Genomic DNA, 16482 nt, shown 5'->3' with positions numbered 1-16482 from the left:
ACTTGTGTATGTAGGAAGAGAGAAAAAAGAACATCATTAGCTGAGAGGAAATGTTTGAAAATGGCATTTACCTCTGGCATCCTCCCAAACTTATTTTCTACTTCCTATTTCCTCTTTCCCTAATAACCAAAATCCTTAGTTCTGTCATTTTGCTCCAACTGTGGCAGGCCATCCAAATGGCCTCTACCTTCCAAAAAATTCCATGTAGCAAATAAATGACTTCTTTTTTTTCTCTCAATCAAAATCTCCATTTCTTCAGGGATATTCACCTCAGTCAAGTGGAGGGGAAGCTAATCTAATTAATTCACACTACCATAGGAAAAGAGTTCTATCGGCCTCTATGTTTTTGCCACACCACATGTGTCTAATTAAGAGGGATTTTATTTTATTTTATTTTTTTTTATTGGTGTTCAATTTACTAACATACAGAATAACACCCAGTGCCCGTCACCCATTCACTCCCACCCCCCGCCCTCCTCCCCTTCTACCACCCCTAGTTCGTTTCCCAGAGTTAGCAGTCTTTACGTTCTGTCTCCCTTTCTGATATTTCCCACACATTTCTTCTCCCTTCCCTTATTTTCCCTTTCACTATTATTTATATTCCCCAAATGAATGAGAACATATAATGTTTGTCCTTCTCCGACTGGCTTACTTCACTCAGCATAATACCCTCCAGTTCCATCCACGTTGAAGCAAATGGTGGGTATTTGTCATTTCTAATAGCTGAGTAATATTCCATTGTATACATAAACCACATCTTCTTTATCCATTCATCTTTCGTTGGACACCGAGGCTCCTTCCACAGTTTGGCTATCATGGCCATTGCTGCTAGAAACATCGGGGTGCAGGTGTCCCGGCGTTTCATTGCATTTGTATCTTTGGGATAAATCCCCAACAGTGCAATTGCTGGGTCATAGGGCAGGTATATTTTTAACTGTTTGAGGAACCTCCACACAGTTTTCCAGAGTGGCTGCACCAGTTCACATTCCCACCAACAGTGTAAGAGGGTTCCCTTTTCTCCGCATCCTCTCCAACATTTGTTGTTTCCTGCCTTGTTAATTTTCCCCATTCTCACTGGTGTGAGGTGGTATCTCATTGTAGTTTTGATTTGTATTTCCCTGATGGCAAGTGATGCAGAGCATTTTCTCATATGCATGTTGGCCATGTCTATGTCTTCCTCTGTGAGATTTCTGTTCATGTCTTTTGCCCATTTCATGATTGGATTGTTTGTTTCTTTGGTGTTGAGTTTAATAAGTTCTTTATAGATCTTGGAAACTAGCCCTTTATCTGATATGTCATTTGCAAATATCTTCTCCCATTCTGTAGGTTGTCTTTGAGTTTTGTTGACTGTATCCTTTGCTGTGCAAAAGCTTCTTATCTTGATGAAGTCCCAATAGTTCATTTTTGCTTTTGTTTCTTTTGCCTTCGTGGATGTATCTTGCAAGAAGTTACTATGGCCGAGTTCAAAAAGGGTGTTGCCTGTGTTCTTCTCTAGGATTTTGATGGAATCTTGTCTCACATTTAGATCTTTCATCCATTTTGAGTTTATCTTTGTGTATGGTGAAAGAGAGTGGTCTAGTTTCATTCTTCTGCATGTGGATGTCCAATTTTCCCAGCACCATTTATTGAAGAGACCGTCTTTCTTCCAATGGATAGTCTTTCCTCCTTTATCGAATATTAGTTGCCCATAAAGTTCAGGGTCCACTTCTGGATTCTCTATTCTGTTCCACTGATCTATGTGTCTGTTTTTGTGCCAGTACCACACTGTCTTGATGACCACAGCTTTGTAGTACAACCTGAAATCTGGCATTGTGATGCCCCCAGATATGGTTTTCTTTTTTAAAATTCCCCTGGCTATTCGGGGTCTTTTCTGATTCCACACAAATCTTAAAATAATTTGTTCTAACTCTCTGAAGAAAGTCCATGGTATTTTGATAGGGATTGCATTAAACGTGTAAATTGCCCTGGGTAACATTAACATTTTCACAATATTAATTCTGCCAATCCATGAGCATGGAATATTTTTCCATCTCTTTGTGTCTTCCTCAATTTCTTTCAGAAGTGTTCTATAGTTTTGAGGGTATAGATCCTTTACATCTTTGGTGAGGTTTATTCCTAGGTATCTTATGCTTTTGGGTGCAATTGTAAATGGGATTGACTCCTTAATTTTAAGAGGGATTTTAGACAGTTTAACACGATGAAGTTTAAACATTCAGCCTGTGGGAGCTGGTTAAATTTATGAATTATATACTAGCAGAGCAGTGGGGCTCAGAGAATAAGCATTCAAATGTACTAGCCATTTATAAGTTGATCATTTGTGAGCTGCAAAAAGAAAGAACATAACAGGGATTTGTTCTCAAGCCAAGCAAAAGAAGGGGAAGAAGTCTACCCGTTTTACTTCAAGACTTGCCTGATTTTTCCCCTTGTCAATAGACTTCTTAGAAACCTCTCCTTTCTCCTTCAGTAAAGAAGGAAATTTGTTAGGTTTTTGAGGATAAATCAAACTGCAATGCAAGTTAGGAAAGGCTCCAGTGAGGACTCACTGTAAGGTGGCACAGATGGCACATAGCTCCTTCATGGATGGTCCCATCTGGAGAATATCAGTACTGATTCAATAGAAATGGAGGTGGATATTAAAGCTAGTCTTCATCCTGATACCTCAGAGAGCAGACTCACTGAGGGACTAGAGGGCTCGAGGTCAGTTTGTCATGGGGATTCACTCCATCACATACCTGAAAATTGTCATCCATTAACCTAACATGATGAACAGTAAGATGAACAGTATTGTAATTTTAATTTAGACATAGACAACACTGAGTGACTAAGTTTTCTCAAGTATTATTTAGCTGTATTTAGAAGCAATAACCTTAATAATTCTAGTCAATTCTTGTTTAAAGATTTTATTTATTTATTCATGAAAGACACACAGAAAGAGGCAGAGACATAGGCAGAGGGAGAAGCAGGCTCCCCAAAGGGAGCCTGATGTAGGACTGTATCCCAGGACCCCAGGATCACGACCTGAGCCAAAGGCAGATGCTCAACGACTGAGCCACCCAGGGGCCCCTAATCAATTCTAATGTTATAATTTCTGCTGTTAGAAAGAAATATTTTAGCCAATACTTATTGAAAGCCTATTTTGTCCCCTGGGGGAAAAATCTTTTTTATCCCTTGCATGATGGGGAGACTGTAGATTACAAAAAAATGTTTAATGTCTACATAAAATCAACAAAAACATGTTTGCATCTACTTTGATGTTGTCAGTCAAGTGGAGAGGAAGCTAATCTGATTAATACACACTGACATAGAAAAGACTTCTATCCACCTATATGTGTTAATTATGATTACTACTTTATAATCTAGCAGGCTTCACCCTCCTAGAATTTACAAGAACAGGTGAAATGAAACTCAGTGATACATTATCTTTCCACACACCAACTCTTTCATTTGGCTTTTTTTTATTCAATTATCATTAATGGAATGAATCATAAGATACTAAAAATGGGTGGGGAAATGGATACAATTCTTTTTTAGCATAGATAAATTAATACACTATGTTTAAAGGTGATCTAGTCTTGAAAAAGAATTTAAAAGATGAAATCTTTGCACTAGGGACACCTGGGTGGCTCAGTGATTGAGTGTCTGTCTCTGGCTCAGGGTGTGATCCCGGGGTCCTGGGATCGAGTCCTGTATCATGCTCCCCACAGGGAGTCTGCTTCTCCCTCTGCCTATGTCTCTGCCTCTGTGTGTGTGTGTCTCATGAATAAATTTTTTAAAAAATCTTTAAAAAAAGGACAAAATCTTTGCACTACTATAAAACTGGGGTGGAGGAGGGGAGTGGTATTTAATAGCAGATTGAGAGGATTTCTTTTTAGGCAAAGAAAGAAAGATATAACCAGAAGGAATTGAAGGAATTCAGAATAAGCCTGTATGCCAGAGAAAACCATAGCAGTTGCTCAGAAAGTATTTATTGAAATCCCCTGTTCTACTATTTATGCTTGAGTGGTAACCCAGCTACAACTGCAGCAACGTTGTCGCTCAGTTCCCCCAGAAGACAGCCATTTATTATTTCAGGCTGAGATTTAGCAGACGAGTCTTAGACCACCAATCTTTCTCAACTCTCTATCCACAAAACCAAAAAATTTATTTCGTTCTTTTTAAAGTTCATACTCATGCATGCAAAACCAGAAGTTTACATGTCTAGGTTGCTTTCTCATTGTTTGCATAACTAAAAAATAGGCTTTTATTTAAAAATAGAACTTGGCAGATGAACAGGCCATTGGATATTTTAATAAAAATAAATGGCCAAGATACTTAATTTCGAGAAGTATCAACTATACAGGCAAGTTTCCCTCTTTGGTTTTCTACTTTATCACCTTTGAAAAGAGCATGCATTTTCAGAAGATTCATCACAATGTGTAAATTTCAAATTTGTTTCTACTGGGTAACATAAAGAAATTTATAAGAAATTTCACAAAATAATAGATCTTCAATTATTCCACCTAATCAAAATTAATCTTCATTGTTTCAAAAAATCTTCCTTATTTTTGTCTATATATATATTTGTACTGTCATAACTGCATTCAATGTTTCCACAATTTTAAATTGTTTTCCACTTAACCTTATGCTATCAATATTTCTCATGTTGCTTTAAAGTCACTATCAGTATTATAAATAAAAATGTTGATTTTTATGCTATTCTAATCTAGCTTTGGATTAGAATAACATTTACATTTTTAAAAACTGACATACTTCCCATATTTTTATATGTTCCAGAAAAATGCATGAAGGATGAGAATTAATTATTTCTTCAAAGTTTGGGGAAAAAAATCCAACAAATCTATCAAATCATATGTTTTGGGAACAGGGTTTACTAAAATCCTTGACTTTCCCTGAATTAGTGATCATTTATAACTTTTCTCATTGTAATTTTATAATTTACTTCATGTGGATATTACCAATTCATTTCATCTGCACATTTATATATAGTATATTGTCAAATAACTGTGCATAATACACCACAATTTTAAAAAATATTTTTAATGACTATATATTGATTGCTATATCTCCTTTCTCATTTCCAACTTTAATCTCTGCCAAGTTTTACCTGTTTCTTTTAGTATTGCTTTCAGAGTCAACTCTTAATTTATTTTTCAGCTTTCCATGTTAACTTTTTCATTTTATTTTTATTCTTTTTTCAATTATCTGTACTTGCACATTTTGACGTCCTATCCCTTTCTATCTCTGTAAATAAAATTAATGAAGCTCTGAATTATCTCCAAGTTCTGCTCTGGTCACATTAGTTAGATGTTAGTATGTAATTAAAAAAAATTTTTTTATTAGCTAAATAGTCTTTATTTCATCTTTTACTTCTTACTAGACCCAATTATTACTTACAAGACTAATTTTGTATGTCAGAGCATTTGGAGTTGTTTTCAACCTTGAAGTTGGAGATGCAAACAGAAAGTGAAGTTAAGTCTTTAAAAATGTATTGAGATTTTCTCTGAATCCTTACAGATAATATATCTTTTTTTAAAAAGATTATTTCTTTATTTATTCATGAGAGACACACAGAGAGAGAGGCAGAGACACAGGCAGAGGGAGGAGCAGGCTCCCTGCAGGGAGCCCGATGTGGAACTTGATCCCGGAACTCCAGGATCATGCCCTGAGCTGAAGGCAGACACTTAACCGCTGAGCCACCCAGGTGTCCCACAGATAATATATCTTGTACACATTTGTAGACACTTGAAGATTTCCAGTTAAATAATCTGAAAGGTATATTAAACAGACCAAATGTAATTCTTTTATAAAGACCTATTGCCCACATATCAAGCTCCTTACAAGGACTACACTCAGTATCATTTGTGTAGTGTTTAGCAGAGGGCCTAGAATATCATAATTGCTCAATAAATGAATTGTGGCAGTATATGTAATAATTAAGAGTTATCATAGTCTTGTAGTAGTTATGTTCCTCCTACCCCTTACACAGGCTAAGCTGCACTACTGATCCGGAGAAGAGTTATTAACTTGTGTTTTTGGTCTGGGTTTTCTTATCTATGATATAACATGGCAGGACTAGATGCTTTCTAAAGTTATTTCCAACTCTAAAATTTCTAAATCTCATTTGTTGGCATTTTCAGGATCTGGACTCTATCTGCACCAGATGTAGGTCACACATATCCTTTGTTCTGAAGCAACTTGCTCAAACACACTCTTTACGAGCAAAACTCTGGAAACTGAAGTGAAGATAGAAATTTTTACCAAACTCACTACTCCATCAGAAAGTTCCGGACAGGCAGAAATCAATTCATAATTTTTGGAATAAAAGTAAAAATTTCAAAGCTATTTATCAGTCTTACTTGTGCTTTCCAGGAATAAAAGTAAAATTTCCAAAGCAATTTAAGCCCGATCTACACTTTTCCTTCACATGAGTCTTGGCACCCAAGCTAATTTGTGTTCATTTTCCATCACTATTAGCAATCAAAGAATTTAAGAGAAAAGATGGAACACAAAGTGTTTGCATGGCTGGCTATAATTCAGGGCATTCCTCCTCCAAGAATGTATATCATTGAGATTAAAAATGAGCATTAAGAATGAAAATTCTCATCTTTATTACTAAGAGTGAAAAACCCAAGTAGACCATCATCTACTAACAAGTACATCTGGTAATTAAAAACAAAACAAAAGCTTTCAAATTAAATTATGAGCTATATGTGAATAATCTCTTATAAAAGCAGTAAAGATCATGCCATTATACCTGTTGAATTTGCTGCAGTTTTAGTTCTATTTTAAACAAGGTGTCATGAAAAGCACAGACTTACCTGTACGGTAGACAAAGTTGCCTTCGGTTTCTGATGATGAGGGAGACACCAATTCTTCCTCAAATTCATTGGAACTAAAAGATCCCGAATGGTTTCTTTGCCTTGTCTTTCCCATCATGGCAGCATTTGTGGCCATGACATGTCTCAAGGAGTCGTTAAGGTAACGATTCAATAAGCTGCTCTTGTATTCGGGGGGTGATACGTAGTCCTCACTGGCCTGTGACTCTGGCCTCACTCCAGCTTTTATGACTGAGCTTTCACTTTTAGTCACAGGATGATGAACTGGATTATTATAGCCCCCTTCATTTATGTGGTTTCTTGGAGGATTTTCTCCATCTAAGGGAGAAAAATACCAATAGGTAGTACTTACATATACTATTCCCTGTTATAGTCAATCATTAAATATATACATAAATAAAGAATATTTAAAGTATATTAAATTGTCTTTGATACCCCAGGTTAATTTTTAGGGAAAGGAAGCAGGAATCTATGTAATCTCTCCCTATGGTATCTTAATTTTAACGAATTTCACAGAAAATGTTATTCTGACACATGATAAATCTATAAACAAGAGGAAGCAGCCATATTCTGTTGGTCATTTATAGAATTGTAAAAATGAAGTTACTTCACGCAATAAAAAAGAATCATTAGAGTACCATCATATTTAGTGGAGTCAACCTTAAAAAACAGCACTTGGGGTGAACTTCTTATTAATAGAGGGAAAGCAAAATAAAAATATTAACAAACCTTCAGAACATGAATCATCGCTGCTTACACTAAGTCGCTCAGCGTTTCCTTGAACATACTTGTTGTACAGTTTTATTCGTAAAGCCCAGCTTAAATCTGGCTGTCGAACGGTATTCTTAAGCCGACGTCTTGCATTAGCAAACCAATTTGACACCTAAAAAAGTTTTATTTTTCAATTAACAAAACAAAAAATATTACCCATCACATATTACTTTCCCACAAGGGACCTAAGCCTCTCACAGTATCTCTGATCATTAAATATTCTCAGAATGCAATAGTACTAGACATTCATTCATTCATTCAACAAATGCTGAGCACTTACTACAGAGACTGAGCACCTACTGTGTTCTAGGAATAATAATAATTAAAAAAAGAACAGGCTTTGCCATCAAATGCTCAGTCTAGTAAGAGGTAGGATAGTGTACAAATAACTTTAGTATAGGAAAGAATGTGATTGAATGGCTTAAGAGGCATTAAAATAAAATGATACAGGAATCCAAAGGAAGAAGGGGTTACTTTCATGTATGACTTAAGACTTCATGAGGAATTAAGTGAAACATTGAAGGAGTGTGTCAGGTATAATGGGTAGGAAAGTGTGTTCCCAATAAAGAGGACTTGAGAACAAATATAAGTCAAATTCCAGAGACATTGTGGTGGGTGAGGAAGAGGGAAAGAGTTAAAAATGACCTTGAGCCATTCCTTTGTAACCAAGAGAAGGACAATGCCATTTTGAGAAGGAAAGTAGAACTGTTTATGGGTGAAATGATGTGCTTGGTTTAGGGAATGATTAGTCTGAGGTACTGGAAAAGCATACAGGTGAGATGTGAAGGAAGAAAGCAAAAATGATATCTGAGACTCAAGGGAGAAGAAAATCAGATGTGGGTCAAATGCACAGAAGTGTCGGCGGCAGCTTTGAGTAGTCAGGGAGATGGCTGAAGACCAAACCCTGGAAACCTCCAGAGATCAAAGAGACAGAATTATAACAGAGAAACTAGCACAGCAGTCAGATACAGCAATCAGAGAAGTAGAGAGAGAGAAATGCCAATAACACTCAGCTTTTTTTTTTTTTTTAACACTCAGCTTTAAGTTGAAAGTCAAATGCTTCCAAAGAAAATAGCTGAATGCAAAGAAACAAACACTGCAAAACAAAAGAAAGTTACTTCCATTTCTTTTTAATAGATACTATTGTATTTCTGGAAGTTAGAATGGTGCTTGAGATTTCCTTGAAAATATCTGGCTATCATCAGGAAAAAATATATGTAAATAACCCAAAGGGCCAATATTTGCTTTTAAAAGAATGATATATGGAAAGAGAATTACGTCTTTCTGCCAATTTTTTTCTAGAACATGAGTCCACATTACAACAATAGTTTGTGTGGCAGTGCTTACGTTGGAAGTTTCTTTTTTTTTTTAGAGATTAATAATATAAACCTACAATTTTTACATATTTCTCAAGACATAATTATTGAATGGGCCTATGGTGAATCCTACTTTTTAAAAAAACAGAACTACATTTTTTTCCTCTTTGACTCTACAAGTTTTTAAAACATGGTGGTTTTTCCCAATTTACATACACACACATACACATGCACACACACATATATACAGAAAATATATCATAGGTAATATATATCCAATATTAATTACCTTTGAGTCTTAAGTAATAACTGTCCCCTTAAATTTATGTGCATTGATGTAATAACTCACCATGGCATTCCAGAAGTTTTAGTTTTTATCAAGCCCTCTTCCTATCAAGTTGTGCTATTATACTATGATTTAATATGGCTTCAATTTTTTTAGTCTTCTCCAACCTCTAGACAGACACCTTCTGCAAATACTCATTCAATAAATATACATTGAGTAGTTCTTGTGCTCTAGCTATGGTGGTCAGTGCTAGGAATGTTAAATATTAGGATAAACTTCGTCCCTGCGCATATGGAAGGATTAGTGTGGAACTATGTATTAACTGAAATACATGGGTGAACATTTACTATGGAAGCACAAAATGCCTGGTCTAGTCTTCAAACCTTCCTCTACTCTCCAAGTCATAGCCGAAGTATTTATTCAGGTTTTTGTTAGTAGTAACTGGGAATTTTAGAACTTTTTTTTTCTGGATTTCTCTATCTTCCATTCTATGCACTTGAATGAATCTTAACCATCACCATCAACTTCAAGTGTTGATGTACCATTATGATTTAATTGCTTGACTTCTTCAAATCCTCATCAATATCTTGTTATCCTATAACTGTGGCATAATGTTTTCCTATTCTGAATTTGCCAAAATCAAGTGTGAATCTACAGAAGTCACTTAACTTTTCTGAACTTCAAACCCTTCATCTATAAAATGCATTAGATGGTTCCTAACATCCTTGCCAACTCTAAAAACTAAGATCTGTGAAATACAGTCTAAGCTCTCCTACAGAAGTGTTAATTTATTCCTTTTATAGTTGGTACTAATCTACCTTCTGCTTTTGACCACTGCCCTTTTGGGGCAATCAGACATGTGTGTTTATGTCTTAAACTTTAGCACAACCATCATATAGTACAGTGTAATCCAATTCTTACGTGACTCTGCATATTTTTATTTAAATGCAATGGCCTTCTAATTTCCAAGGACATTAAGACTATAATTCTAACATACAAAAATTGGGACCTTTGAATATCATGGTGGGATTACAGTTTTTCAAATACAGGGGTCATATCCTTTTTATGTTTTATATAATTAGTTCTTACCATAATATATTTATCACATGTTAGAAGATTTTCCAAAAAGGTCTGCTGATATCTAAGATGAGCTGTCTGTAACCTGATTTCATAAGTTTGACTGGCAAGCAATCTGCTAATATATTCACTCTGCCAGTACTTTATCACTAGAAATTTACTGTACAATTTAAGGTGTTTAATATCTGCTTGCATTGTCATGTAAACAGCAAACAGTTGGTTAACAAATTTGCATAAATACTGTTTTTCTTTTCTTTTCTTTTTCTTTTTTTTTTTTTTTTTTTTTTGGTCCTGATGCACTAATGCAAACTCCATCTGTTTCACAGAAGGTAAAAATACCAGTTCAGATTTTTCTACCTTCAACTTACTATGGATTCCTTCAGGTTGTCATGCAAATCTCATTAAATTCTATTTTACACGAAACAGGCCTCCTTACTATGGATAGGTTCTGCAACATCATTTTGATGTCAAACTCAGAGCTTAAGAAACAAGGTATTTTATAGTGAAAACTTGGAGAACCAAATATCTAGAAGTTGGAAGAGAAAAACTAGTAATTTTCATCCCTACTTTAACCAAGGTGTTTACATTCATCGTATTGACAGAGCAATCATTATAGTAAACCCAAAGGGATAAGCCAGCATCTGTCCACCTTTGAACATACAGAATTAAAAAACTTATTCTGAGTTACCCAACTGAAATATTGACAACCTCATTTCTATTCCATATAGTATAACACTTGGAATAATGTAGAAAGACCAATTTGAAATTTTGTTGAAAATTTAACAGTTGCTATAATCCTTGCAGTTGATAACTACATACATATTTCGGCAGAAGCACTCACCAAGCAAAAATGGAGTTATGTCAACAGAAGGGGCAAAATCTTAGAACAGAGCAGTTTTAATCAATGGTGCATTGGTATGTTTAGCCATTATCATAGAAATGTGAAACTTCTATAAGTAAAGGAAACATTAACACCCAATCATTAAACATAATCTCAAGCTCAATGTGCATTGCACTCTGCATTGGGATCATGAAAGAAGTCAACTCAAGGAGACAGTTCACTCTTATAATCCAGAAAAAATATAATAACTATGTTTTAAAATATATACACATGAACAATGGGCAACACTGAAACCAGATATAGCACCCATCTGTCCTTCTCTGAAAAACTTCTTCCAAGGCAATTATTCTGCAGTATGCTCTATATCCTACAATAATATAAACCCTAAATGCATGCCACTTTATGTCATTCCACAATAAAGCTCTTCACATTTTGATAATACAGAGTATATTTTTTATAATGTTTAAGCAATGGGCAGCCACAGAGATTAAGCACAATGGAATATTTTGGTTGGTTAAAGTACACACACACACACACACACACACACACACTACCTGTTAATTTTATGGAAATGTGTATATCTCATTAGGTAGTAAGATGTCAGGTTAACAACAAAGAACTCTTTTAGCTTCATTTGTCAGGGATAAATAAAATATAAGTGTAGATTAATGTCCTTAGTGCTTCTATTTATCAGAAAAAGTACCTTTTGAGGTGCTAAAAACATTTCCTCCACTAAAGTTTCAATTCTATGCTTCTAGGTTTAGTGGGACTGCTGACCAGGTTTTATGTTCTTCCTTATCAATTTAAGAGTAACAAAACAAAGCAAAAATATGTTTTATGGAAAGCTTAATGGCCTGATACACAGCCAAAAGGAAAATGTTAAATGTGAAGGAAATTGTCAAAATACAAGACACTCTAATAGTTAAGGAATAAAAGTTATGTTAATTGCTTATTAACATCAGTTATAGAAACAGAGACAGAAGGTACTGCAATAAACAAGAAATAGGAGTTTGGAACTAGAAATAAGGGGAACACCCCATATTTATTCACAGACATTAAAAATATGACATATTTCCAGACATACTGAAGATGATAAAATGAGTTACATTCATGCCGTTGTATGGAACCATCATATAGCATTAAGGATAATGAGCTGCTCCCTGTGTATTCAATGGAATGGATTTAAAAACTAGAATATCTATAAGATTTCAAGACATTCTCTAGTTTTCAAAATGATACTTTGGAAAGCCACATGGTGATTATAGCGGTATTCCCCAAAAGAACCTATTCACTCTACAAACATGTATGAACAGTTTATGGAAAATACAGTGCTGGATAACATGGGGAGTGTGAAGATGAAAAAGACATGATCACTATTCTCAAGAAACCTGACTCCACAGTAGAAATTTGTTCACTGGGAGAACGTGATTCATTAAATAGGGCTCTAATTTGCAGAGATCAAAAGCTTTATTCAGCCCATAGCTTTCTATTTTTCCTCCAGAAGTGTAAAGTATTTACATAATTTATTTGGTTTCCCAGAGAGTCAGAATTTGCTTGAATGTTGAATGTATGTCTGACTTTCACAAACTCCCCCATACAATGCAATATAAGTGCAGCTGACCCTTGCACAACACAGGTTTGAACTGCATGGAACCACTTATGCACAGATTTTTTTTTTTCACCAAATCAGTACTATTGTAAATGTATTTTCTCTTCCTTATAATTTTCTTACTAATATTTTAATTTCTCTAGGTCACTTCATTATAAGAGTATGGTATATGATATGTATAACACACAAAATATGTTTCTATCGACTGTTCATGTCATTGATGAGGCTTCCAGTCAACAGCAGGTTATTAGTAGTTAAGTTTTTGGGAAGTCAAAGCTATATATAGATTTTTGACTTGCAGGAGGGTTGGTATCTCTAACTCTTGGGTTGTTCAAGGGTCAGCTGTAGATAGATACGTATGTATACATACACACACACACACATATATATACAGATATTCTTACATGGATATCTTATTATGCCTCATTGAAAATAACTGGACCAAAATTGGATTATTATACTTAAAGTCCCTTGCCTATTCCACACATTTTTATTTTTTCTGTTAATCACTATAAAGTTCCAGAAACCAACTTCATTTGCTATAAAAATTTGAAAATCATTAAGCAGGAATCACTTATTATTATAAGTAATTATCTTCGCTTCACTTAAAAATCAAATAATTTTGTGCATTTTTATTTTCTGAGGACTAGTGTAAGAGAAAGAAAATACAATGAAAATATAAAGTATAATTAGAAAACCATAATAGAGTTACCAAGCTCTTAATGCAGAAAGAATGGTTATTTGCATTTGAGCTATCATTATAGGTAGAAAATAATTTGGTTCTGTATTAAAATTATGACTGCTTGCATTGCAACTCAACAGTACTATTGTACACAAAACTTTAAATGTCTCTGCTAATGACAATGTTACTTTTCATAATTAAAAAAAGTCTAAATATGCCATATGCTTTCCGTATAAAAGGACGGCAAGCATTAAGTATGGAACTGTATGATATACCAAATTAATCTAATGTTTTATTGCTGACATCATTGTGAAGTATTCAAATAGTTCTATAAACTAGTGTATTTTCAAAATAAATAGCATACCTGTTTAAACTGAAATTTGAGCATATGTATTTATTTTCACGAGTCAAGTTTTTCTGACTAGAATCACTGAAAATTCATAGTTTTATGTTAAACAGATACTGAGCCAAGAACACTAAATAAATTTTCCCCTCCAGTGCTACAGCAAATCACTATTAATACTATTGCCTGTTAACATGAAGCAAAACAGATGTTATTCTCTACAATTGTATTCTGAATATAAGCAGACAAATGCATATTATAGTTTTAATAAGCTTGAATACAAGTCAACTTTCATGCTTTGTCAAACTTTCCAGCAATTCCTAAAATGTCAACCTTCAATACTCTGGAAAGCAAGTTTTATTTTATCTAGTAGTTAAGTATTATCTTTTATTTGGGGCCTCCCTCACTATAAATTTAATGGAATGACCAAAACTTCACAAATGCAGTAATGTAGTTGCTACTATCATACATGAAACTTCTCAGCTCACTTACCTCCTCCTCCTGTTTCTGAATAAATTTGTTCTGTTTGCATGTATAAAAGTTCATGTCACCACACTTATTAAAGAAGTCTGTGGTGCGTTGGAAAGAGCATTTGATCTGGAATTACATTATTTCCAAGACTACTTCTATCCCTTAGTAACATTTAACTGCCACAGTGCCTTGGTCACATCACCTGTAAAATGCTCATTACTGCTCTAACTCACCATATTTTGGGGGAATATCAAGTAAGATTACGTACGGAAAAGTCAAATATAAAGAAGTGTTGTTCACTAGAGAAGAAACAAACCTGCACCCTTTCTCTGCACTTAACAAAGTGGTAAACCAACCACTTGAAATTGGCCTCTTCTCAACCCCAGTAGAAAGATACCAGCAGCAAAATTGTGTGGATTCTAGCTAATGCTCGGGATGCCTCTTACTTAATAAAATAAATACAATTAAATTAAATTTTAAAAAATCCACCTCTTGCTCTTCCTCTCCATCTCTTGGCTCTATTAGTCAAGGTAATTCTGAAAGTCAGCCTGTAATCGACCTTTCATGTGGGGCCCTAATGTGTAGTGCCTTTGTTTGTACACGGTTCTCAAAGTTTCAGCCAGGGCCAGCAACTTTAGTATCCTGAAAACTTGTTAGAAATGCAAATAATTGACCCCACTCCAGACCTACCCCTGAATCAGAAACTCCCGTGTGGGGCCTAGCAGTGTGGGTTTGAACAAGTCCTCCAGGCGACTCTGATGCACGCTCACGTCTGAAAATCACTGCAGGTCGTCCCATCCTACCCATCTATGCATGGCACCTTGTCATAACTCGCAGGTGACTTTTCACCTCCCTCCTTCACAAAGCACCACGCGTCCCTCCTGCATCGAGCACGAGCACTGAATCGACAGCTCAGATTGAGGGGAGACCCAGGGCAGGAGCCCGAGCCCCAGGACGGGCCTCCGCCGGCCCCGTCCCACCGGCTCGGCTCGGGAGGCGTCAGGCGGGGGTTGGCGCAAACACGCCGCGGGCCGGCTCCTCGGCCGCCGTTACCTGCACGAGCGTCATCTGCGAGCCGAGCGCCAAGAGGATCTTCTCAGTCTTGGTGGGGTACGGGTTGTCACGGTGCTTGTAGAGCCACTGCTTCAGGGGCCGCGCCATGTCTTGCAGGGCCTGCCGCTTGTGCCTCACCTTCCCGCCGTTCTGCCTGGCCCTGAGCATCGGGGGAGGGGGAGGGGGAGGGGGGAGGGGGCGGCCCGGGTGAGCGGCGCCGCCCGGCCGCTGTCCCCGGGGCCCCGGGGCCCCCCGCGCCTGGACGCCTGGACGCCTGGACGCCTGGGCGCCGTAGGCCGCGCGGCCCGCTCTCGGGGGCGTCGGGCTCCGAGGGACGCGCCCGCCCCGCGCCCGCCAGCGGAGGTGAGGCAGGGACGGAGCCGCACTAACGCGCATCTCGCTTTGAAATGGCCTGCTTGCCGCCAGGGGCACGTGGCGGCAAGGACACTGTCTTGAAAGGCGGGAGAGCTTGGCCAGCGGCCAGCGCCTAGAGCTGGAGGGGACCGGACGGTTGTTAAGCGACCTGAGGGAAAATGGTATTTAGGCTCCGGATCTCGCAGCGGGGCCGGCCCCTCTCCCCCGCGCCCGCGCCCGCGCCCGCGCCCGCCCTAGGGATGGGCCCGGTCAGGGTGCTGCCAGCTCTCGAACGTTCCCGTGGGGAGCTCACGCCTGCCTCTCCCGCCTCTCGGGAGCTTCCCGAGCTCAACCACTGGACGGCGGGAATAGAGCAAGGGATGCTGGCGGTCCTGCCGCCCCCGCTCTTTCCCACGGAGCTATTTTCTTTGATCCTCTGGACAAAGGGGAAATTCTCCACGCAAGTGTTTGTGGAGGAAGGACGCAGAACCTTAACCCCCCCCCCACACACACACACACACACCACCCCAGGGGCCTTTTCCCGACTGAAGGGAGACTTTAAAAGGTATGGAAAGCTCGGTCCCTGAGCAAAAAGCACGTTCAAAAAGGGAGGGAAGAGGCTGAAGCAGCGCGGAGCCCTAGGAGGCTTCGGCGCTGCGCTCCCCGGCGGCTCCGGGAGGTGTCGCCGCGCGCCGCGCCCTGCGGCTCCGGGACGGTCGCGCGCCTGCGCCGCAGCTTCCAGGACTTTCGCCTCCTGAAACACTTTGAAGTGCAACTCAACGCGAAAGGACTGGTAGTGATATTTCCACGAAACCTAATCTCTATTTCACTAACCAGCAACGC

At 37.8% G+C, this 16482-nt stretch overlaps 1 protein-coding gene across 1 annotated transcript; it reads right to left on the bottom strand.

The window, feature by feature from the left end:
* Window positions 1–5451: 5451 nt before the first annotated feature.
* LOC140629862 (homeobox protein Mohawk-like) lies at window positions 5452–15681 on the bottom strand. The gene is made up of 4 exons (XM_072819363.1): window positions 15286–15681; window positions 7566–7719; window positions 6819–7154; window positions 5452–5765 (listed from the first exon to the last, which is right to left on the bottom strand). The coding sequence occupies exons 1-4, from the start codon at window positions 15679–15681 to the stop codon at window positions 5656–5658; spliced, it is 996 nt and encodes a 331-aa protein (XP_072675464.1). The 3' UTR covers window positions 5452–5655.
* Window positions 15682–16482: the final 801 nt, after the last annotated feature.

Source organism: Canis lupus, unplaced genomic scaffold, assembly GCF_048164855.1.
Source record: "Canis lupus baileyi unplaced genomic scaffold, mCanLup2.hap1 Scaffold_293, whole genome shotgun sequence".
Taxonomy (NCBI): Eukaryota; Metazoa; Chordata; class Mammalia; order Carnivora; family Canidae; genus Canis; species Canis lupus.
The sequence above is the reverse complement of the archived record's forward strand: the minus strand, read 5'-3'. Positions and strand labels throughout refer to the sequence as shown.